Source organism: Schistocerca gregaria, chromosome 1, assembly GCF_023897955.1.
Source record: "Schistocerca gregaria isolate iqSchGreg1 chromosome 1, iqSchGreg1.2, whole genome shotgun sequence".
NCBI lineage: Eukaryota > Metazoa > Arthropoda > Insecta > Orthoptera > Acrididae > Schistocerca > Schistocerca gregaria.
This window is the reverse complement of record NC_064920.1, coordinates 1157022098-1157046789: the sequence shown is the minus strand read 5'-3', so window position 1 is coordinate 1157046789 and position 24692 is coordinate 1157022098. Positions and strand designations below refer to the sequence as shown.

The 24692-nt window shown below is 42.2% G+C and overlaps 1 protein-coding gene across 1 annotated transcript; it reads right to left on the bottom strand.

Moving 5' to 3' along the window:
* Positions 1-12090: 12090 nt before the first annotated feature.
* Positions 12091-19352, bottom strand: LOC126294915 (uncharacterized). Its single transcript, XM_049987177.1, has 4 exons — positions 19299-19352; positions 17807-17878; positions 14356-14604; positions 12091-14310 (listed from the first exon to the last, which is right to left on the bottom strand). Exons 1-4 carry the CDS (start codon positions 19350-19352, stop codon positions 12091-12093), a joined length of 2595 nt encoding a protein of 864 aa, XP_049843134.1.
* Between the last annotated feature and the right edge of the window lie 5340 nt (positions 19353-24692).

Below are 24692 nucleotides of genomic sequence, written 5' to 3'. Positions count from 1 at the left end.
TTATTGAAAGATAATCTGCTTTTTAACTTTGTCTTTGCCATAAAACATTTCACTTCACATTTCTAGTATGCTTTGTCACACTGAGAAACTGTTAACATGCAACAATGTTTGAAGTTTACTATCCAGTCTAGAACCTACGGAACATATTTAGACAGTATTTACGAGTGCTTTGTTATAGTGAACAGACATCACTGTGTTATTGCGTGTGTACATTCTTGCTTGTTAGTTGCACGATTACGTAACGACTATAAGGCTCACATACTTAGAACATTTACCAGTATTGCTAATGAGATTTTAATGCAACATTTTGGTTTACTTGAAAATACATTCTGGATTTAAAGTACTTTCTATGAGATACCAGATGACACAGTGGTTAGTTTATGTGAACGATTTTATCACGACGCTACTAATGAGTGACAATTTACAATGTTGCTTTTGCGGTCTTTCTGTTTTATATCTGCACAGTTTTTCTGAACTTTTCTGGAAAGTAAAACATGTTTTAGTAGTAACGTTTGTGGTATAGCTACAATGAGACAGCCTTTTCTGCAGCACAACAATACGTACAGTACAGTACTTACTTCATCACGGCAATAAGCGTAATAACTAAGATATCTATACGCAAAGCATTTCAATTTCGTTTATCACGAGGTAAGTACATTGACTTCTGTAGAACTTAGCTTTCGGAGGACAATAACTACGACACTTCCACAGAGATTGTCTTACAGCAAGACGCACATTTAGCGCTACAGGACACGCATTAAACTATTTATTTTTCAACATATTTGAATTACAAAGAAAGTTTTCGTGATACATTTCATTCCATTGCTGTAATCTGTAACACCTGAGGATATAATTACATTTATCCTCAGGGGGGTACACGCTTACTTTGTGTACCATGTGTTTGGCAAGCACAAGGAGCCCTAGCTAATATGGTATTTGCTTATACAACTTTACACATCGGTACCGTATTTCTCTAACACATTAATTACACAGCTATCTGATCATTTAACTGAGAGAGACAAACATTTACTTTACTACATCAGTGAGAGATGTTTACGTAATTACACTATTGGATAACTTCACACTTACGAAGTTGTATTTTGTGAACTGTTCATATTTTTTCGGAACCATTGTGATACTATGAGAGCTTTGAATGACATATTTGGTATGGGATCACGATTTTTAAAGTACGTTTGAGGCAGATGACACTTTTGACATGAGCAGAGAATTTTTTTTAGGTTTTGAAATTATTGGAGGAAGCTACGGAGATTTTGAGAATTTGACTGTGGTGTTATGATGTTATTATTACGACGACGATGTGAATTATGCTGCTGAAGTATGCTTAGGCTGATGCTATATGAGTTATTTGGTTATGCTACGTATCTGTTATGATGACATATTGAAGAAGTGTCGACGAATATACATATGTGTAATAAGGTAAGGAATAATGAGTAGTGGTTAGGGACTCTGGTTTGTGGAAAAGGATGTTGGAAACCAAGAATCGTACTTTAAGAGTTATGAAATGTGTGTATACGCGTGAATGTATCACAAGGCCGCCAAAAATTTTGGACACTGTTATATTAATAGAATTTTGTTTCTACAGATGTGTAACGCAAATTCTTGACCTGTGAATTTTTTTACATGAGACTGCCACTGTAGCGGAAACTGGTGTCGTAAATATTTCGTTAAGACAGTTAAGTGACCACCTGCACGTAATGCGTCATGGGCACCCAGCTGCGCAACAACCACCTGACAAAAGATAGCCATTAGTGTGTGCCTTTCAGAGGCACAGGTAAAAAAAAAAAAAAGACCATTAGCCTCTCTATTGACATTCCTTTGTAGAAAGCACCGCAAATACGACACGCTCATTACTGAGAAAGATACTTACATCTGACACCTGATTATAACAAACGTCTTTCTACGAAAGTTGAGAGAATTCTACTAACTTATAAAATGTCACATGACTATTGATGATATTTTTATCCTTTGTCCATAGTTGCTTATTTCATTTGATATCTGTTTTCCAGCTGTGTTGCAGCTTTGGTTTTATAAAATTAAATACATTTGCTAATGTGAACACTTTCTGTCGACAGATCTATTAAATAATTATTTTATGATCCACATTCTGCGAAAAAGGAGCTCTTGGAATGGAAAGAGCAATAAGAAGCGACTAATAACAGTAACTGTATATATAATTTTCTTTTCAAGTACTTGGTAATTTATTTCATTGAATAAGTAGTGGTGCACCATTTTAATTATATAGACATTAAGATGTGAATATACATTTCCCTTATCTGCATTGTTGTCTTTAGCATAATATTTTTTCTGCTTGAGCTTTGTCATGTTTAGGTATAATTTATAGCATTTGCTGCTGCTGCTATGTGCCAGGCATAGTGCTACTGAATTTCACTTTGTATTACTAGGTAAGATGGCGCCACCTAGTGGGTTCCCCAAGAGTTCCAGACCCCAATTGTCTTAGCACATTTCGCCGCCGCCAGAGGACGCCTCTGTGACACCAGCTAATGATGAAGTACAGTTATCCACGATGGCGGTGAACCGTGTGTTTTCAGTGAGGTCTAATACTAAGTATCACCAGCAGAGGACGCTCTCACCCGTTTCGTGACGTAAACCAAGATGATGGGAAAACGACTCAGCCTACTCTAGGCGGCTGGGGAGAGTAAGGTTGGAGTACACTCTATTTATTTAATTTACACTCTATTTATTTAATGTATTCAAGAGTAGCCTCCCATATTTGTAAAAATAAAGTACTAACCATATGTAAGTTTGGTTTTCAGAAAAGCTTTTCAACAGAAAATGCTATATATGCTTTTATTGATCAAATATTAAATGCTCTGAATAACCGGACATCACCCATTGGTATTTTTTGTGTTCTCTCAAAGGCCTTTGACTGTGTAAATCATGGAATTCTTTTAGATAAGCTAAATCGTTATGGTTTGAGTGGGGCAGTGCACAAATGGTTTAATTCATACTTACCTGGAAGAATGCAGGAAGTTGAAATAAGTGGTTCATGTAATGTTAAAACAACAGCTGATTCCTCAAACTGGGGGGCTATCAAGTATGGGGTCCCACAGGGTTCGGTCTTACGTCATTTGCTGCTCTTGATATACATTAATGACTTTCAATTCCACATTGATAAAGATGCAAAATTAGTTCTTTTTGCTGATGATACAAGTATAGTAATAACATCCAAAAACGAAGAACTAAGTGATGTAATTGTAAATGCTGTTTTTCACAAAATTATTAAGTGGTTCTTAGCAAACGGACTCTCTTTAAATTTTGATAAAACGCAGTATATACAATTCCGTACAGTAAATGGCACAACTCCAGTAATAAATATAGACTTTCAACAGAAGTCTGTAGCTAAGGTAGAATTTTCAAAATTTTTAGGTGTGTCCATTGATGAGAGGTTAAACTGGAAGCAACACATTGATGGTCTGCTGAAACGTCTGAGTTCGGCTTACTATGCCTACTTTCATTCACTGCTTTCGTATGGTATCATATTCTGGGGTAATTCATCGTTGAGTGGAAAAGTATTCATTGCTCAAAAACGTGTAATCAGGATAATTGCTGGAGCCCGCCCACGGTCATCCTGCAGACATCTATTTAAGGATCTAAAGATCCTCACAGTAACCTCCCAGTATATATATTCACTTATGAAATTTGTTGTTAATAATCCAGCCCAGTTCAAAAGTAATAGCAGTGTGCATAACTATAATACCAGGACAAAGGATGATCTTCACTATGCAGGGTTAAATCTGACTTTGGCACAGAAAGGGATAAATTATGCTGCCACAAAAGTCTTTGGTCACCTACCGAACAGCATCAAAAGCCTGACAGATAGTCAACCAACATTTAAAAATAAATTAAAAGAATTTCTAGATGACAAGTCCTTCTACTCATTGGCTGAATATTTAGATGTAAATTAAGGGAGGGGAAAAAACTGACTTAAGCATTAGTGTCATGCAATATTTTGTGTAAGGTAATATCTTGTACAGACATCTTTCATTAACCTGACACGTTCCACATCATTACGAAGTGTCGTATTCATGATCTATGGAACAAGTATTAATCTAATCTAATCTAATCTAATCTACTCGTAATTTCAGTGCACAATACCAGACTGCTCCAGAATAATTCTTCCCGCTGATGGGTAGACACGCTCAGTACTCGTGAACTGTCCAAATAGCAGGGCTACAAAGCAGCTCCAGAAATAATGCATCAACGTGTGCCAGCACCCTGTCCAGTAGAGTACACAGGAGGTAGCCATAAGTGACGCATCACTCAGATGTCAAACCATGCACAGTCCCTGCTCGGCTTACACAAGCATGAGGTGGCGGGACCCCTATTCATACTTAAACCCTGAGAAATTCCCATCCACTTGACGCCAATGATGACGCGATCGCACCTACAGCCGACGCAGCCGTCAGCTGTTAAAGCACTCACAGATGTCCATTTAGGGCTGCCGCCACAACACCCATGAATTGAGGCAGCCGCAGGTCGGGTACCGCTGCATCGTCGAACACCGGTGAAAGTTGCATACTTCTATACAGTCACCGTTATACTGTCATAGCACTCCAAAGCGCGTTCACGCCAGTCACATATTCGAAGCATTTCAAGCCATCACTTATCTATACCATTGAAGGCAGAATAGCACAGAGCTTGTTGACACATGCATTCAACTGCACGTACCCTCCCCAGCCTGACTGATACATCGTCATTTATCGCCAATTGGCCTTATATATATATATATATATATATATATATATATATATATATATATATATATATATCAGCCAAGTCCAGCTCTCTGTAATTTTTTACTGCATCTGAAATAGTTAATCTTCACTCTCTGCCCTAACAGAACCTGTTTATCAAAATATCGCCCAATCCATTCTTTCTCCCGGATATGAAGTGATAGCCTTCCTGTTCTCAACATACGCAGATGTTCTCACCGCTCCTATATCCCGCCCCAACCAATCGAACATTTTCTTTGTGGGGTTGTCTGTCGTTATTTTGCAAAGATTGCTAAATTGCACAGACAGTTCCCTCAGTACATACACCTCTAACCTGTTCTTTCTTTCTACAGATGCTACACTCAGTGGTAATAAACAATTTTACACTGATCACCATATCGCACCGTGAACTAAACATCGCAAAGTTGTCTAAAGGTCATCAAATACATACGACTATTTCTGTTTTCTTGCTTGCATTTCTACAGACATCTCCAGGCTCCTCTATTAAACGAACAACCATATTTTCGGAATAATATTATACAATTTTCGCTGCACGTGTCGATATGAAGCACACAGCAGTAGCCCCCCCCCTCCCCCCGGATCGCTAACGCAACATAATGCACAAGATATAGACTGTAAATTGTTTCTCCACTAACAACAAACATTAGCGATGTGCAGCGTGCTGAAGACCATTGGTTAACTTTAAACAAGTATAGTAAACTGATATTTGCACTCTCGAATACCGAAGTCGGCGATGTAAGTGATTTCAGATGATCAATATTGTTTACAAACCAACTACAGTCTTTCACACGTCTAGAGAACAGGCAAACGTGTGTTCAACACACCCCAATCGATATTCCCTCAACTAAATAAATGCACCAAATGTACAGAAGCAGTCGACCGAACAATTTACATGGGAGGGTATAGCACTCCACCGCAAACGCTCCATCTTTCCAAAGTTACACTTGATCACGAAAGCCTCCCAGCACGTAGAAAGTATTAATTCGCTATTGAGTCGTCTAGAAGATGGTAAAGTTAACTATGATACATTCCTACACCCAAACAGACCTCTGCATTCGGAAGATTATTACTATTAACATGGGAATGCGAATCAATACCACCACAGACTTTGCATACACGAACACATTCTATAAAACCCTCACATACTGTATATCTCCTGTCATTATACTTACAATTAAATCTTACGATCGTGGTCTCAAGTGAAGCATATTCGGCAATGTGCGAAGTATTGGAAGTACATTCCGATGAACGATGTGGCTCTGGAAATACTTGTTTGTACCTTCCCTACCACTAGACATACTCTCCCAATCGCTATCACACTACTCCAAGTTCACCGGATCTGAAATCCCCGGATTTCTTTCTGTGGGGGAAGTTGAAGGATATTTGCTATCGTGATCCAAAGACAACGCCTGCCAACATGCGTCAGCACATTGTCAAGACATGTGCGAACATTACGAAACGCCAACTACTCGCTGTTGAGAGTAACATCGTTACACGTATTATCAAATGCAATGAAGTTCTAGATGTAATTCGGACCATAGAGAGTTCCATTATATTTAACAAAGAATCTCCAATATATGTCACTTGATTGAATTACAGTCACAAGTAATTTATACTGCTCACAAACTCATTGTGACTGCGAGAGACGGATTATCTCTGACTCGTGATACAATGACACTGTTTATATAATGTGGAACATTACGTGCACAATGGACTGATTACTTCTGGTGTAGAATTGCGGAGAGTAGGATCTCACCGAAATTGTGATTATCGCCATTGTTGAAAACTGCCTTTTTGAATATCGAATGTAGTTTTTTTATGAATTATGACAACATTTCATCTCATACAAGAGGATGATGTATACTGAAATGTAGCTAGGACGATCACTTACGGAAAAATATAATTTCGTAAATGGAAGAAGTATTTTCAGTTCTTTGGTTATTTTAACTTCTCCCTTGTCTGTGGCTCGGAACAATATTTGCTGTATCGTAACTCGTAGGGAAATTTGAATCCTGGGAAATCAGTGGAGCCTGCACTACGGTCGTTTATGCTCTATTTTAAGAGGTAAAATTCTGGACTTTATCAAAATTGACTTGGACAGTGATTCCCAAGCTGGACAGTGAGAACGTCATAGCACGCAATACGTATTTCCCCACGGCGTAAGATTGTGCGTCTGATTATTTTAAGATCGCCGCAATTCCGTAGAGCCACAGAGATTTTATTCCAGGTGGTAACTTGGACAACGAGAGTCAAAGTATGATTATGAGCTGTAACTTGTAATCATTTTGTTTTATAGACTTCGGAATTCAAAGCAGTAACCAAATTTCTTCCTGTGTGGGATCGTTTAAAATTAGTTGGAAAGCTACTTCTCTCGCCCATAAGTTTCCATTCAAATAACTAGACATTATTCAGTCATATTAATTTTAACTTCAGTTTCTGGGGGGGGGGGGGGGGGGAGGCGAGAAGCTTAAGTACTATACCACACCTCGATAGCACATTTCAATCGCACAAACTTTATCTCATACAAACATTGTGGGAACATACTAAAATGTAGACTTTCACGGCCGGAAATATCACGTCCATCATAAGAAGAGGAGAAACGGAACGATCAGCTGTTGCGGAGCATGCTTTCCAGCCAGGGAACCACAACATTCGTTTCGAGGAGACGCAGGTACTAGAGGCCACAAGCGGATATTACGAAAGTCTCTACAGGGAGGTAATTGAAATCGCTAAACACCCTCATAATTTCAATCGAAAGGAGGAGGGCGTGAAATTAAGCGGTATATGGATGCCCGTGTTAAAGAAGATGTGTACCACCCGTCCACTACTGGGTGATGGCAACGGCGATCGACGGCGACGGACAGCGGCCAATTGCACTGACGTTTTCAAAACACCTGACATCACACCACGGCGCGGGAGCGAGCGGTCACGGAATTTAGCGGCAGTCCGTAGCGAACCAGTGGGTGTGTTGGACCTTCCATCGAGCTACGGACCCTCTTGAAGATGTGTCCCGCAGTCGGAGACGAAACGTTGGCAATTGACACAGAATTCATCAACCGACCACCGCATAACAGCCTGGATAATTATAATGGACATGATTGTGGGAACAGCGAGTAAAGCGCTGAAGTCAGCACTTCCTAAATTTGAGAGTTCTATGAGGGCTTGTCAACAGCGATTGAATTCATCTGCATAATTTGTACTGGGTCAGAATGATTTCGCATGTTATTGCGATATAATTTTCTTAGGTTTCTCTTCAATCTACTGAAACAGCAAGAGACAAATAAACCATTGGTAAAGGGACATGTAAAATTTTGCAACTTTTTATGTGTAATGTATGTTGCGCGTTTGTGGAGTAGTAGAATACCTTGTACAGCTTTGTTGGGGAGATGGCGGCAGACATCATCCGTCAGCCCAGAGAAAACAGCAGAGCGCTGGAACCAGAGACCATCACGCACCAGCTGGCCGCTAGAAGAACAACTGACTGTTTTACACTGATTGCCCAGATAATTGAGACCACTTCTGTAATAGCCGGTATTTCCAGGTTTGGCACGGATAACAGCGGCGACGCTTCGTGGCACGGAAGCGATTAAGCCTTGGTAGGTCGCTGCAAGGAGTTGGCATCACATCTGCACACAAATCACTTACTCCCCTTAAATTCCGGGGAGAGGGCGATGAACTCTGACGCCGCGTTCTGTCACATCCCAGATGTATTCGATTGGTTTCAGATCTGGTGAGTTGGGGGCCGCCAAATCAATTGTGGAACTCGCAACTGTCTTTCTCGGACCAATCCATCACACTCCTGGCCTTCTGACACGGCGCATTATCTTACTGAAAAATGCCACTGCCATCGGGAAACATTATCGTCGTGAAAGGGAGCACGTGGTCTGCAACCAGTGTTCGATACTCCTTGGCCGTTATGGTGCATTGCACGAGCGCCACTGGACTCATCAATGCCCACTTGAATGTTCTCCACAGCACAAAGGAGCCGCCGCCGGCTTGTCTCCGTCATGCAGTTCAGGTGCCCAGGTGCTCTTCCCCTGGGAGACGACGGATTCGAGCCCTCCCACCGGAATCATGAAGAAGCTACATCCACATTTATAACTCGCAAGGCCCCCAACGGTGTGTGGCGGAGGGCACTTTACGTGCCATTGTCGTTACCTCCCATTCCTGTTCCACTCGTGTATGATTCGCGGGAAGAACGACTGCAGGAAACCCTCCGTGCGCGCTCGAATCTCTCTAGTTTTACATTCGTGATCTCCTCGGGAGGTATAAGTAGGGGGAAGCAATATATTCGATACCTCATCCAGAAACGCGCCCTCTCGAAACCTGGACAGCAAGCTACACCGCGATGCAGAGCGCCTCTCTTGAAGAGCCTGCCACTTGAGTTTGCTAAACATCTCTGTAACGCTATCACGCTTACCAAATAACCCTGTGAAGAAACGCGCCGCTCTTTTTTGGATCTTCTCTATCTCCTCTGTCAACCAGCCCTGGTACGAATCCGACACTGATGAGCAATACTCAATTATAGGCCGAACGGGTGTTTGTAGGCCACCTCCTTTGTTGATGGACTACATTTTCTAAAGACTCTTCCAATGAATCTCAGACTTTCACCCGCTTTACCAACAATTAATTTTATATGATCAATCCACTACAAATCGTTACGTACTCATAATCCCAGATAGTTTACAGAAGTAACTGCTACCGGTGATTGTTCCTCTATCATATAATCATACAATAAAGGATCCTTCTTTTTATGTATTCGCAATACATTACATTTGTCTGTGTTAAGGGTCAGTTGCCACTCCCTGCTCCAAGTGCCTATCCGCTGCAGATCTTCATCCCAGAGTGTCTGGATACGCTGTTTGGGGATTTATCAGTTCTGCCACTGCGGTAACGTCAAGTATCGATGGACAGGTGTCCATTACAGCTGTAACTGTCGATGTCACGGTGTTAACATTGAGACATGCATGGGGCGTCGGCTGAGGAGGCCCCATCGTTAGGAATATTCGGTGTCCTCTGTGTTCAGACATACTTGTACTCTGCCTAGCATTGAAGTCCAATGTCAGTTCCGCCACCTGTTCTGTTTTATTCGTCTGCCCAGCCTGCCACGTCCGACAACTGCAATTAGGAGTGGACGCCCAACCCGACGTCGTCCGGACGTGGTTTAATATTGGTTTCGCCACGTGTTGAAGACATTCAACACAGCACCCCTCGAACTCCCAACAAGTTGTCCAGTTTCCAAATTGCTCTTACCGAGCCTCAGAGCCGGCCCCAGTGGCGGGGCGGTTCTAGGCGCTACAGTCTGGAACCGCACGACCGCTACGATCGCAGGTTCGAATCCTGCCTCGGGTGTGGATGTATGTCATGTCCTTAGGTCAGTTAGGTTTACGTAGTTTTAAGTTCTAGGGGACTGATGACCTCAGAGTCATTTGAACCATTTGAACCGAGCCTCAGAGGTTTTAAAAATGTGCCCTCGGTCAGACTTAGGTAGATCGCCCGCCTTCCCCATTCTACACACAGGCAGCATACATGTACATGTAATACATGCACCATGTTTGTGTCTGACTGGCAGTCATTCCTCGCTAGATGACGCTGCCATCACCTGGACGGGCTTGTGTCGACAGTTGGTTGGTGGACATAATGTTCTGGCTGATCATTGTATAAAGGCTCTTAATACCGCTATTTGCTTTCTCTGACAGTCAAAACAAATTGTTCCTCCTCAGCGATTGCTTTCCGAAGTGCTGACGATTGCTTAGTGGTACGGAGGAAATCGTGGAAAGTAGTTCATTGCATCTGTTAGCAGTGAGACGCGAGAATATGAACACTATGTGAATGGATACGAAATGAAGTAAATAACCTAACGAGCTTCATAAGCATTCGTCTTTCTTCAGTATAGCTTCAACCTACGTTTATTGTCATGCAGTCATCGTCATGAAATCTGTCGTTTCAATGGATACATTTAAAACTACTGCAGCTGCACATTCGTCCTCGCTGTTCTGAGCCGTTGCAGCAGTGAACTCCAATTTGACGTTTAGGCGTCAGCAAGTAGCTGCAGTCGTTTACGTATTCCACGCTGACGTAGATCCAGCAGCAAACCTCGTAGTGATTAGCTCTCACGTTAAATTTAATTTTTATTGTAGGTCCGTCCGGGGCAGAACCCTTCAAAACTCTTTGAAATCCTCGATAAGTTCAGTACTTCAAAAACAGAAAAAAACAGTTACTTTTCAGTTAGGCAAACGCAACGTATGCAGCGGCTAATGATGCCTGTCTGGAGATTACAATTTCTGAATGTCCTCTCACTTCCCATGCAGCTCCCTCGCCATTGAGAGACAACTTCGTGGGTCTGTGGGAGGAGTGGTTAGCGTTGGAGAAAAAGCTGAGGCCGGCGAAACCGACGACACGACCGCGGCGCATCTCCTTACGGCGACAGCGACGGCAGCAACTACTTTTAACGCACCTCCGGATAGGAAACTGTCCTTTGACGCATGGGTCTCTCCTTCGGCAGGACGACCAACTTGTGTACAGTTCTGGTAGTGCAAACCTTTTCCTACGCCAAACTGTAACTAAATGCGCTTTATACCAAGCAATTAGGGCCGCAACCCACAGACCAGTTGACCTCTGTTTTAGATGATGAACTGAATGTGTTTCGTGTGTTAAGCTTCTATTTCATGACTGATCTCGTCGATAGTGGCTTAGGTAGAAGAATTTACTTTGTTTGTAAGATGGTTGCTACATCGTTTCATTTCCTGTTGACCCTGAAGACACACTTTCATGTTGCACTATTTTGAGGTTGTGTCTTTACAGTCAATGTATTTTACTCACACACTGCCCTGACTTGTCCCTGTTTTGTTGTTTGTGAACAAATGTGAGGAAGACAACCCCAAGATGGTTGTAGATTCCAATTTTTTAATTTACGTTTTGTTGGTTGCTGTTAGCAATTAATAACCACTGTTGTGTTCTTTTTGTTAAGTGTGGGTGCTGACGAAATAGCAGCTTAGCGCAATATACAAGCCAGTACGATCACAAAAACAGTCATTCAAAGAAACAACTGAGTAAATAAAGCAAACGAATGTTCACTTTAAATTTTGATTTATTCGAAACATTTTGCAAATTCATTTCAAACAATTTCTAAAAAGCGTACATTAAAATTTTCTTCATGACAAGGCTACAATCAAGACTGACCCAATTTTTAAGGGCACTTCACATTGTTAGTCACATCAAAACCAGGGACTTGAGTTTTACTGGGTACGAGAAATTTACAAGCGAATGCCTTCTTCTTCGGTGGTTCAGTAACACAAAAGGACGTTTTAATGGGTCAGACCTTCTTTGGAGTAAATGCTCTTATCTTTGGAGGCCCTTTGACTATGAAGGCTGCCTTAATAGGACACACCTTCCGTTCAGTAAAGGCCCTTTTCTTCGGTGGGCCTGTAACGATAAAGGCTGTTTTGATCGGAAATGGTCCTGTTTTTAAGGGCATTACTTTCATAAGGCCAACACTAAGAGATGCTCTCAAACGACAATATTCTGCAAAGATAGAGGTGGTTGCCAAACATTCCTTATTGGAGGGCTCATCATGTATATCCAACTTCTCATTAGAGGGCTCATCAGGCCATTGTGCAGTACTTTCTGCTGAGTCTGGTGGTGGCTCAGATTCTCTTTCCAACTTCTCGTTATAGGGCTCATCAGGCCATTGTGCAGTACTTTCTACTGAGTCTGGTGGCGGCTCAGAATCTCTTTCCAACTTCTCATTATAGGGCTCATCAGGCCATTGTGCAGTACTTTCTACTGAGTCTGGTTGGGGCTCAGAAACTCTTTCCAATTTCTCATTATAGGGCTCATCAGGCCATTGTGCAGTACTTCCTACTGAGTCTGGTCGCGGCTCAGAATGTCTTTCCAACTTCTCGTTATAGGGCTCATCAGGCCATTGTGCAGTACTTTCTACTGAGTCTGGTGTCGGCTCAGAATCTCTTTCCAACTTCTCGTTATAGGCCTCATCAGGCCATTGTGCAGTACTTTCTACTGAGTCTGGTGGCTGCTCAGAAACTCTTTCCAACTTCTCGTTATAGGGCTCATCAGGCCATTGTGCAGTACTTTCTACTGAGTCTGGTGGCGGCTCAGAATCTCTTTCCAACTTCTCGTTATAGGGCTCATCAGGCCATTGTGCAGTACTTTCTACTGAGTCTGATGGCGGCTCAGAATCTCTTTCCAACTTCTCGTTATAGGGCTCATCAGGCCATTGTGCAGTACTTTCTACTGAGTCTGGTGGCGGCTCAGAATCTCTTTCCAACTTCTCGTTATAGGGCTCATCAGGCCATTGTGCAGTACTTTCTACTGAGTCTGGTGTCGGCTCAGAATCTCTTTCCAACTTCTCGTTATAGGGCTCATCAGGCCATTGTGCAGTACTTTCTACTGAGTCTGGTGGCGGCTCAGAATCTCTTTCCAACTTCTCGTTATAGGGCTCATCAGGCCATTGTGCAGTACTTTCTACTGAGTCTGGTGTCGGCTCAGAATCTCTTTCCAACTTCTCGTTATAGGGCTCATCAAGCCATTGTGCAGTACTTTCTACTGAGTCTGGTGGCGGCTCAGAATCTCTTTCCAACTTCTCATTATAGGGCTCATCAGGCCATTGTGCAGTACTTTCTACTGAGTCAGGTGGTGGCTCAGATTCTCTTTCCAACTTCTCGTTATGGGGCTCATCAGGCCACTGTGCAGTACTTTCTACTGAGTCTGGTGGCGGCTCAGAATCTCTTTCCAACTTCTCGTTATAGGGCTCATCAGGCCATTGTGCAGTACTTTCTACTGAGTCTGGTGGCGGCTCAGAATCTCTTTCCAACTTCTCGTTATAGGGCTCATCAGGCCATTGTGCAGTACTTTCTACTGAGTCTGGTGGCGGCTCAGAAACTCTTTCCAACTTCTCGTTATAGGGCTCATCAGGCCATTGTGCAGTACTTTCTACTGAGTCTGGTGGCGGCTCAGAATCTCTTTCCAACTTCTCGTTATAGGGCTCATCAGGCCATTGTGCAGTACTTTCTACTGAGTCTGGTGTCGGCTCAGAATCTCTTTCCAACCTCTCGTTATAGGGCTCATCAGGCCATTGTGCAGTACTTTCTACTGAGTCTGGTGGCGGCTCAGAATCTCTTTCCAACTTCTCATTATAGGGCTCATCAGGCCATTGTGCAGTACTTTCTACTGAGTCAGGTGGTGGCTCAGATTCTCTTTCCAACTTCTCGTTATGGGGCTCATCAGGCCACTGTGCAGTACTTTCTACTGAGTCTGGTGGCAGCTCAGAAACTCTTTCCAACTTCTCGTTATAGGGCTCATCAGGCCATTGTGCAGTACTTTCTACTGAGTCTGGTGGCGGCTCAGAATGTCTTTCCAACTTCTCGTTATAGGGCTCATCAGGCCATTGTGCAGTACTTTCTACTGAGTCTGGTGGCGGCTCAGAATCTCTTTCCAACTTCTCGTTGTAGGCCTCATCAGGCCATTGTGCAGTACTTTCTACTGAGTCTGGTTGTGGCTCAGAATCTCTTTCCAACTTCTCGTTTTAGGGCTCATCAGGCCATTGTGCAGTACTTTCTACTGAGTCAGGTGGTGGCTCAGCATAACTCTCTAATTCCTCATCCGCTGGCTCGTCATGCCAGTCTGCAAGAGATGCCACTGAGGGTGCTGGTGGTCTAGCACCCATCTCTAACTGCATATCGGGGGGCTCAGATAGGGATTCGGCAGTAGTCGCGGGTTCTGATGCTGGAGGCACGGCAATTGTCTCGAGCTGATCTGTTTTCTCATCTAGTCTTCTTCTCTGAGCGGGATGGTGTTGGCGAGTCCACTCCTGTTGGCAGAATACAGAAAGCTCGGTAAGAGACATGGGACACAAAATCATATATGTGTATTCAATGTACATAACTAGAATAATTCTGTAACTATCAGTTTGTTGCTTTTAACTGTGGTAGAAGGAGAACAATTTTAAAAATAATTGATGTCTGATTATTAATGTTCGTTTGGCGCAGCTGTAATATGCGGGACCTTTTTGCGTGTACTTATTTGCGTTTAATGTTTCAGTACGAATTTTTCAGTTGCGTGTGAGTTCAGGTAATAATGGAGATGACGGCAAACGCGATGCAAAATATAATTCCGATTTACGTGTATATTTAATACTGTTTATCCCAGCAGTTAAAGATGTGTCCACTTTTTATGTAATGGTCATGTATACGTACAAGTTACGGTTATGTGGGCAAGTTCAGTATATTAAATCTATTGACCCTCACAGCTCGCACTTGTTATGGGCCGATACCTGCTTGAATGGTTCACCGGCGTTGCATCTGATTTTGTGGTGTAACTAGCTCGGCATTTTTACGAGGGAAACGCTCGTCGTCTTCTGGGACACCACCTAAATCTTCAGTGGCTACTTGGTAATACTGTGACTTTACAAATACCATCCGACACCATACTTGGGAGCCTTTCTACCAGCGGTAACGTTGTTTGTATCGATTGTGGTTGTTCTCGTGAAGCATATGAAATAACTTGGGAGGCACTTGCCCTCTGAAAAGTAGTGCACGCTATTCCAATGAAGTCCAACTATTACAAAGAAGAAGCTGCAGTGGTTTGTGACATACAGTAACGAGACCACCTATTGTTTGGTGGACCCAAACATATTCGAAGGTGACAGCGTGAATCCAATGTGCATTGACAGGATACCGGAAAAGGCAAACTCAAAGGGCGTTTCTCACTTGTAAACGGATATGCACGGAAGTAAATAGAACACAGAAACGACAGAGAAAAATTGCACTTGAAGTGAGTTTTGTAACTCCCTGAGAAAAGACATACTGGTTAGCGCCGCATTAAGTTAAAAGTTCTCGGAAGAGGGAAATTGTTTGTACTGGAAGCAGAGTAACCATCCGCTGAAAAGACTTCCACCACCAACTGTTAGTGATAAGCCTTGGTCTTCGTCAGGCTATTCCACCACCAGCTCTAAGTAACAAACATAGGACTTTTAGAGAGGACTGTAAAGATGATAATGATTTACAATGTAAGGGCATTATTATGCTGTTATATCAGTCACTAACAGTTCATCAGGCAAAGCCAATAAACACTAACCGATAATCTAAAACTACTCTCCATCTTCCTCAACTAGTTCTCTTAAAATTTAACTACGTATTATTTGTGCAGGAGAAACCTGAAACATGGAAACCTCAAATTACTACATCTTTACCTAAGCAAGGATTAAAGGGTTATAAGAGCGAGAACTACCGAAAAATCGACTGACAAGTATAACACACCGAAGAATGGAAAAGAAAGCTTTGATTGAGGAAAGGTGCTGCGAATACATAGAAAGAAAGATCCCATATCACTTAGCTACATTACAGGAGGTCAGCAACTGGAAGCAGGTAATTCCATAAATTATGTGGGAGTACGCATTAGGAGTGATTTAAAATGGAGTGAACATATAAAGTTGATCGTCGGTAAAGCAGATGCTAGACTGAGAGTCATTGGAAGAATCCTAAGGAAATGCAATCCGAAAACAAAGGAAGTAGGTTACAGTAGGCTTGTTCGCCCACTGCTTGAATACTGCTCAGCAGTGTGGGATGCGTACCAGATAGGGTTGATAGAAGAGGTAGAGAAGATCCAATGGAGAGCAGCGTGCTTCGTTACAGGATCATTTAGCAATCGCGAAACCGTTACGGAGATGATAGATAAACACCGGTGGAAGATGCTGCAGGAGAGACGCTCAGTAGCTCGGTACGGGCTTTTGTTAAAGTTTCGAGAACATACCTTCACCGAGGGGTCAAGCAGTATATTGCTCCCTCCTACATATATCTCGCGAAGAGACCACGAGGATAAAATCAGAGAGATTAGAGCCCACACAGAGGCATACCGACAATTCTTCTTTCCACGAACAATACGAGACTGGAATAGAAGGGAGAACCGGTAGAGATACTCAAGGTACGCTCCGCCACACACCGTCCACGATGTAAAATAGTGGAATATGTTTCAGTTTAACAGTCTTTCGCCCATACTATTCAGTCTGCCCATCAGCGAATTGATGACGAAAGTAAATGAAAGGATCATGTGTGGGTTTAAATTCAGGATGGAAGGATGTCAGTGATAAGATTCAGTGGTGGCACTGCTGTCATCAGTAAAAGTGAAGGGAAATGTTACACTGGGCTGTTATATTGAATCAGAAACAGTGTTGCACAAAGTAGCAATTATACGAGAGACGGTTCCTGAATATAGTATGGCGGTATGCTTCATTTCTTCTTTTGGTGAGCTCAGTGGTAGAGCCATTTGAAAAACTAACTAAATTTCTTAACATTGTTTAGAATCTAGTCGCACAGATAAAGCAATCTTTGTTTGTAAGCTATTGCTAACCTCGTGTGGTGTGATTACTTCTATTTACTTCATTTTGTGAGAAGTTTCCATGGAAGTGTTATGGGTGTCTTAATGAAGAAAGGATTTTTTGCTGCACTGGGTGATATAATTGATCAGTGATTGTCAGATCAGAGCAATTTCTGATCCTGTGATTGTGGGAGGCGTGTTTTTGAACAGTACTGCGTATTCAAGGATCACACAGGTAATGTGTTTGCTTTCAGCACGTTCAGCAGTGGATGTGACGTTTTTATGTACTCCGGTGAAAGTTTTTCATTTGGTGTTTTCAGCCAGAAGACCGTTTTGAGGCATCTGACCACAGTTGTCTATACTCAACAGCTAGCTCCTTTATTTGTGTACGACTACTGCAAGCTACACCTATTTGAACCACCTCACCGTCGTGACCCTTTGGAATCAAAGTGACGATTGCTTGATACCACATGAAGTGTCCCGTTAAAAGATATCTCTTTTAGTAAGTTGTGCCATAAATCTCATTTCTGTCCAGTTCGTTTCAGTACCTCCTCAGCAATTATCGAATCTATCCAGTTGTGTAAGGCAGGTAAAAAATGAGCTGACAAGACATATCCCATGTTTCATTACTGCTTCGGGATGCAGAGTATTAGACATTTACGAGAGTCAGCTTAAGATAAGTGCTGTACGCCACTCACCAGATCATCACGTAAAAGCCCAGTGCACTCTCCAGCTGCCGCCTGCGAATGCAGATGTTCGACCCACTGCATCTGTACAAAAAGAAAAGAAAAAATTTTTGTAGTTAACGTATGTACCCACAGGAACACTACAGACTACATCTATAGCTGAAACCATTTAACACCAACATAAAATAGACTGGAAAGTGCTACAGAATCGATCCTGATGTCGAACCAATTAAATTTGAAGTGAGGAGGGCCCTAGTGTGATGACTGACTTTTCCAGTGCATACAGCTTATTGAGTATGAGTACTTCAAGGCTAGTAAATACAGATGTAGGAATAAATACTTGACATGAAGGTAATTCACCGGTCATATCACATAGTTAAATAGAGAGCTGTGTAAAGGTAAAGAAAGCGGCCATCAGCAATAATCCAAAACTCAGTCGAAGTAAGTATCTTGGTGTTAGTGGGTACAGTGTCGCAATCTCCCACATAGCAATGAAAAAGTAGAGACAAGATCAATAGCGAAGAAAACAGGAAAAGCGACGCTTGGAAATAACCACATTCAGAACAAAGAATGGACAGCATTATAGGTCAATATAGAAATTTGATTCCTGAACACCTTAAGGCAGAAAAAGACAGGTTTGAAGACAGCGGAAAGAGATCTTTATATTGTTGTTGTGGTCTTCAGTCCTGAGACTGGTTTGATGCAGCTCTCCATGCTACTCTATCCTGTGCAAGCTTCTTCATCTCCCAGTACCTACTGCAGCCTACGTCCTTCTGAATCTGCTTAGTGTATTCATCTCTTGGTCTCCCTCTACGATTTTTGCCCTCCAAGCTGCCCTCCAGTACTAAATTGGTGATCCCTTGATGCCTCAGAACATGTCCTACCAACCGATCCCTTCTTCTAGTCAATTTGTGCCACAGACTCCTCTTCTCCCCAATTCTATTCATTACTTCCTCATTAGTTATGTGAAGTACCCATATAATCTTCAGCATTCTTCTGTAGCACCACATTTCGAAAGCTTCTATTCTCTTCTTGTCCAAACTATATATCGTCCATATTTCACTTCCATACATGGCTACACTCCATACAAATACTTTCGAAACGATTTCCTGACACTTAAATCTATACTCGGTGTTAACAAATTTCTCTTCTTCAGAAACGGTTTCCTTGCCATTGCCAGTCTACATTTTATATCCTCTCTACTTCGACCATCATCAGTTATTTTGCTCCTCAAATAGCAGAACTCCTTTACTACTTTAAGTGTCTCATTTTATTATCTTATTCCCTCAGTATCACCCGACTTAATTCGACTACATTCCATTATCCTCGTTTTGCTTTTGTTGATGTTCATCTAAATTTTCGTAAGTGAGTGACGTCCGTTAGTGAGCACATGGTGTGTGTGTGTGTGTGTGTGTGTGTGTGTGTGTGTGTGCGTGTGTGTGTGTGTGTGTGTGTGTGTGCTAATGCTGTGTTGTACGTCGTCAGGAAACGGAGTGGTGCTCACCTTCGGAGCTTTGGTGACCTGCTCCAACTCGACCAGCCGTCGATGCCCCTGCATCGTCTTCCTTCGGCCGAAACAAGGACAGCACGCTGTCCAGTATCTCCTCCAACCCATCTGCAGCAGAGAAGAGCCTGTTCCACAAGCTGCCGAATGGTTTACGGTATAGTAATTGCTGCACTGTGCTTCCTGTTGTCAACATACTGTGAAATAGATGGCGTGTTCAGCACCGCAAAAAACCAATTTGTGGCAATATCGAGTAGTTCCAAAAGAAGGGAAAGTTTTCAGATAGAGAAATAGTTTTAGCAGTTGTTAAACGGCTCTGGTATTGTCACGTAGAAACCACAGTCAAGTTTTTAAGTTAGGGTGGTCAATGAAGTACTATATTTAGACTTGAAACACGTTAGGTACTGAAACTAGCTCACAGCCAGAACAGAACTGCCTTCCTGAACGAAGATTGCAGATATAGACACTGACGGAGAAAAATCGCAACTTCAAAAAATAATTAACGTAGAATATTGAAATTTAGGGAATATATTTGCCTAGGTCACATATTTAAGTGCTCAGTATTGCAACATCTCAGGGTAAATTAAAGTGCAAGGTGGCCATCGCAAATGTGAAATTCTGATACATTAATAATCGGTGTAGCCGGCAGAATGTTGATTGCAAGGATGCAAAGGTGCGTGCGTTGCGCTCTACAGGTGCCGGATGGCTGTTTGTTTGACAGAATTCGGTGCCTATTTCACTTGTTCGGACAACACAGGGACAGTTAATGCTGGTTATAGATGACGTCCCACTGCGACGTAACGCTCTGTTTCGCACATCGACGGCGGTTCTGCAACATAAATTGTTCACCTACCTCGAAACTGCTGCAGATCCGCAAACGTAACTCCTGACTGCAGCTACTTAAGGGGGTAGGACGTCAAACGGGGCGACTTGGATCAGGAGAGGTATCACAGGACATTTTGATTTCTACTGTCTATACTTTTACAAATAAATTCATAAAACTTTGTCAACATCACCAGGAAGGATTCAACATTCACACTCGTTGCAGTGGAAGATCGAAAACATAACAAAATAAATTTTTTTACGTGTGAAATTTCATCATTCTTTCACTTACTAATGGCTGCATTTGTTGCTATAGGTACACTTTTCTTCATACGTTAGAGAGATTCTTCGATTAATTCTGCACAGCATACAAACCATGCTTACAGGTGTATGAAACTCTAGAATTTATTTAATTTATGAAATAACGAATGAGCTGTTTTATTTTAAACTTCATGTTTAGAAAAAAACATAAATTTTCTAGTTAATTACCTCAATTTTTACCACAGTTTTTAATAGATTTGTAAAATTATAGATTTTTGTACACCTTTGAGTATGGTTTGCATGCTGTGGAAAATTCATCGAAGAATCTCTCTTACTTACGAAGAAAAGTGTACCTATAGCAACAAATGCTGCCATTAGTAAGAGAGAAAAAAGATGAACTTTTACGTGTAAAAAAATTTATTTTGTTATGTTTTCGAACTTCCACTGTATCAGTGTTTATTCTGAATCTTTCCTGGTCATGCTGACAAAGTTTTATGAATTTATTTGTAAAAGTATAGACAGTGGAAATTAAAATGTCCTGTGACGCTTCTCCTCCTCCAAGTCGGCCCGTTTGACATCCTACCCCCCTTAAGAGATCTCAGGAAAGCAATGTTGAAGAAACTGAGATTTCGTAACTACACGTCGACGGCCGCTATAAGTACAAAAAGCTGAATATAGTCCTGTGAACTCTAAAGAATAAATCGGAAACGGGTTGCTGTTAAAATTTCTAAGTTCAAAGGTCCTTTTAAACTTTCATTAAGATTTTTTATTGATATTAAGCTCGATCATCAGCCCAATGTGTTCAAATCATTGAAGTTACTGTTCACAGTCCTCGCCACACTCAAACAGTCAGAACTTTTCCTATCCAATTCCTAAATCATTTACGAGAATAACACAGGCAATAAACTGCTATTTACTTTTGCACTCGGCACTCAGTGGTTGTCTTTAAATAAAGTTTTAGCTCGTCATAAATACTCAGTAAAAAAAATTTACTTTGTACCGCCACACTTTTAGTTCAAAGTTTACACACGCGATTTTCTCCAGAACAAAATATCTCTCGACTCTTAAAATTTCACAAATAGTTAATGGTAAACACCAGCTACATTTATCACTGTACCGAAACGCGGAAGTCACAATATCACTTCATTTTGCACATAGTGCGTTCGGACACTTTCAGCATGACCAGCTCCTTCGACAATTAGTCCACCACTCCCTTCTTCTCTCTGCCTCTACAAGCACCTCTATCTCATACGTTAGGTGGCAAACCGTCAACCTTCTTATTGGCTGTACAGAATTACGGCCAATCAGAGCTGACTTTCAGGGCGCGGCTCGCGCCAAAATCTAGAAAGAACCAACCACTGCTCTCAGCTCATTGACGTCATTAAAATAAACAACTCAAAACTCCCTTGTTAAACAAATGAAATGAAATAAATTTTAAGCTGCACTTAACGTCCAGGAATTTAACTATATAATCGCGAACGTTCTGGCTGTCTCTTACATATCCAAACATGCCTGGACATCCGCCATCCACTAGCACGGGAACCACTGGTGGATTCGCTCCCACGACACAAAGCTGGAACACCTGCAAGTTCCTGTAGAGAATTACAAACTGAAAATTTAATATTGGCGAATGTCCCACATACACTCACACAAGTACTCTCTTTCACACCCGCCCTAACATAAAACATAAATATCTACTTGAAATTCTTAAAGCTATTACTAGAGCAAAATTACGAAAGGTTTTCTAAAATGAGAACTTTCCAAATTTGAATCTAAGCACTGAAGGTGTTCATATCTTTTCAAATAGTCACAGTTAGTGATTTTGAAACATCCCCTTAGAAAAATTAGTGAATTACTATGCTGATAAACCTCTTACGTTATTTGATTTTTAAACAGCTGAGCAGAACTGAACGTACTCAGACACTTCTCTCTTTACTTATTCTCATCAACACTAAAATGTCACACAATATTTTTAGTGCAACGCAATCTGACTTTCAATAGTCCCTACAAAAGAATGGCCCTGACTAACATTAACCTATACCTTTCATGAATCACTTACCTCAAAAAATCTTCGTTACTCGAACTACTGCAATACAGCGAGCGCCAATGCTGCCAGCTAAATAAAAGATTCTAACTACTGAAGGCACTGACTACTGATGGGCATGGTTAACAAATGAAAGATTTTGATAGAGAACAAACAATGTATTTACCTTAATAATATTCAAAAGTCATCACACACACACACACACACATCATTTCATGAAACACAGTATTACAAATTTACTCTTTCCCGTCTAAACATGTCCAGATCGTCCGCTCTCAAAATTCTGCCCTTTCTCCCCCCACATCCACCACTGCTGGCGGCTCACATCCAACTGCCCAACACTACAATAGCGAATAATTCAACAATACAAACCAGCCACAGGCTGAACACAGCACAGTTAGTGTTTTCATACAGAGCACTACGTGGCGTTACCAATATAAAAACCTAAATAGCGTACTAACAATTTAGTTTTTTAAATGTCGGATAATTACGTTTTTTTAATGACTTTTTTTTTGTAACTTCCAAATTATGACCGTTATTGACTTCAGATTTTGACAGATTGTTCCTTTACACAACAGAAGGCTATGTACCTAATATGAAGTTTGTCGGACTATTTCTAGACCAGTTATTAATTTTAATAGTTCCAGAGAATGTAACTACACTGTAAGCGCTCTCCGCCACTTTCAGACGCTGCAGTCACGCCTTATGGTCAAGAAGCACGTCTGCAGGACACAGGTTGCACGTTGCAGATGGTATAAGATTCTGACTGCTTACGCTGGAGCCCACATACATTCATACAAGAAAGCTCTAATAGACAAATTGGAGACACAATAGCCCGAGAGAGTGAGTGGGCACTGTATAGCATGTTGGGTTACAACAGCCGTAAGTGAGCGAGCAGCATCATGTTGGAAAACTCCCCTTGGCACACTGTTCACGAATGGCAGCGCAACAGGTCGAAACTACACATTGACGCACAAATTTTGCAATAAGGGTGTATGGTATAACCACACGAGTGCTCCTGCTGTGACACGAAATTGCATTCCAAACCGTAGCTCCAGGTGTAGGTCCCGTGTGTCCAGCACGATGACTGGTTGGTCGCTTGCCCTCAACTGGCCTTCTCCTAATCAACACACGGCCATGACCGGCACAGAATCAGAACCGGCTAACACAATGAACACTCTCTTGACACCACTGAAGTCCCAAATGCCGGTGTAAGGGCTGTAAGACGTCGTGGTCTCCTGACCTTCATTGCTTACATATTCCGCCCTCACAATCATATTCTCCACATCAAGACGCTTCATTCAAACCCAAACTCGATAAGATAAAGTCAATGTTGTATGAATTCATGTAAATGATGCGCAAATAACAAGTGCGCACTGGGGTTGAGATACTCGAAGCTGGCATACACACACACACATTCAAGACACAACAGTCACAAAAGCTTTTAGGTTGGGAGAGGCAAACAGCGCACGTCAGGAGGCTGGTCCCTTCCGAGGTTTTCACAGGGACCTACCTACATCAGCCGGTGGCCGCCCGTGAAGCGGACAGCGTTTGCCCGAGTGAAAGGAAGAACGACCCCGTGTTCGGATTAAAAGCAAATTCCGCTACACTGTGTGGGAGCGCCCAGCCTACGCATTCTTTACTAACATAGCACACAGTTTCAGAGGTTTTTCACAAGGAGACAGCAAACGCCAAACACCGATGCTACAGATTTCCGGAATGGTCGTCTTAAACGAAACGACATTCTCCCGTTTTAGCAGAGCCATGCTGATTGGCGGACGATATTCATGACGCCTTGAGCTGAAGGAGAAATGGAAGAGACTGACACGTCTGGCGTGGAGAGGGGCCGTTCCGTTGCCGCTCTAGAAGAGAGAACACGTAACGAGAGCGTGCGCTCTCGTACGTGTACTGAAAAGAGCGAGGAACAAGTCTCTCCTCAGTACTTCACTGGGAGAGCACCTCTGTCAGGAGCGAATTGGAGTGTGACTCTATACTAAGTCCTTGCGATTAAGTGTAGTTCACTGTGTTGGCTGCCACACTTATTGTGCAGTGTGAACAGACAGAGTTATAGTTCAATGCCTGTGAGCGAATTTTTGAATGGCATCGCGGTGCACTGGTTATCTGACCGGTGTACCACGCCAATAGTTGGACTAGGGGCGAATATGAGTCCTTGACCTCATCAAGGCGTAAGGAGAGTTTGATTGGTGAAAGTCAATCCAGATAGAACGAGAGTTATCTTATTTGTCAGCAGCGAGCGGCGCAGAGAG

Excerpts from the sequence above, each read along its gene's own strand:
- LOC126294915 (XM_049987177.1), bottom strand. The coding sequence starts at position 19,352 with ATGCAGGGGCATCGACGGCTGGTCGAGTTGGAGCAGGTCACCAAAGCT. Across the intron at positions 14,605-17,806 it reads GGCTTTTACGTGATGATCTG|GAGTGGACTCGCCAACACCA; the intron begins GTGAGTGGCGTA and ends TTCTGCCAACAG. Across the intron at positions 14,311-14,355 it reads CTGAGCCACCACCTGACTCA|TTGGAAAGAGATTCTGAGCC; the intron begins GTAGAAAGTACT and ends TAAAACGAGAAG.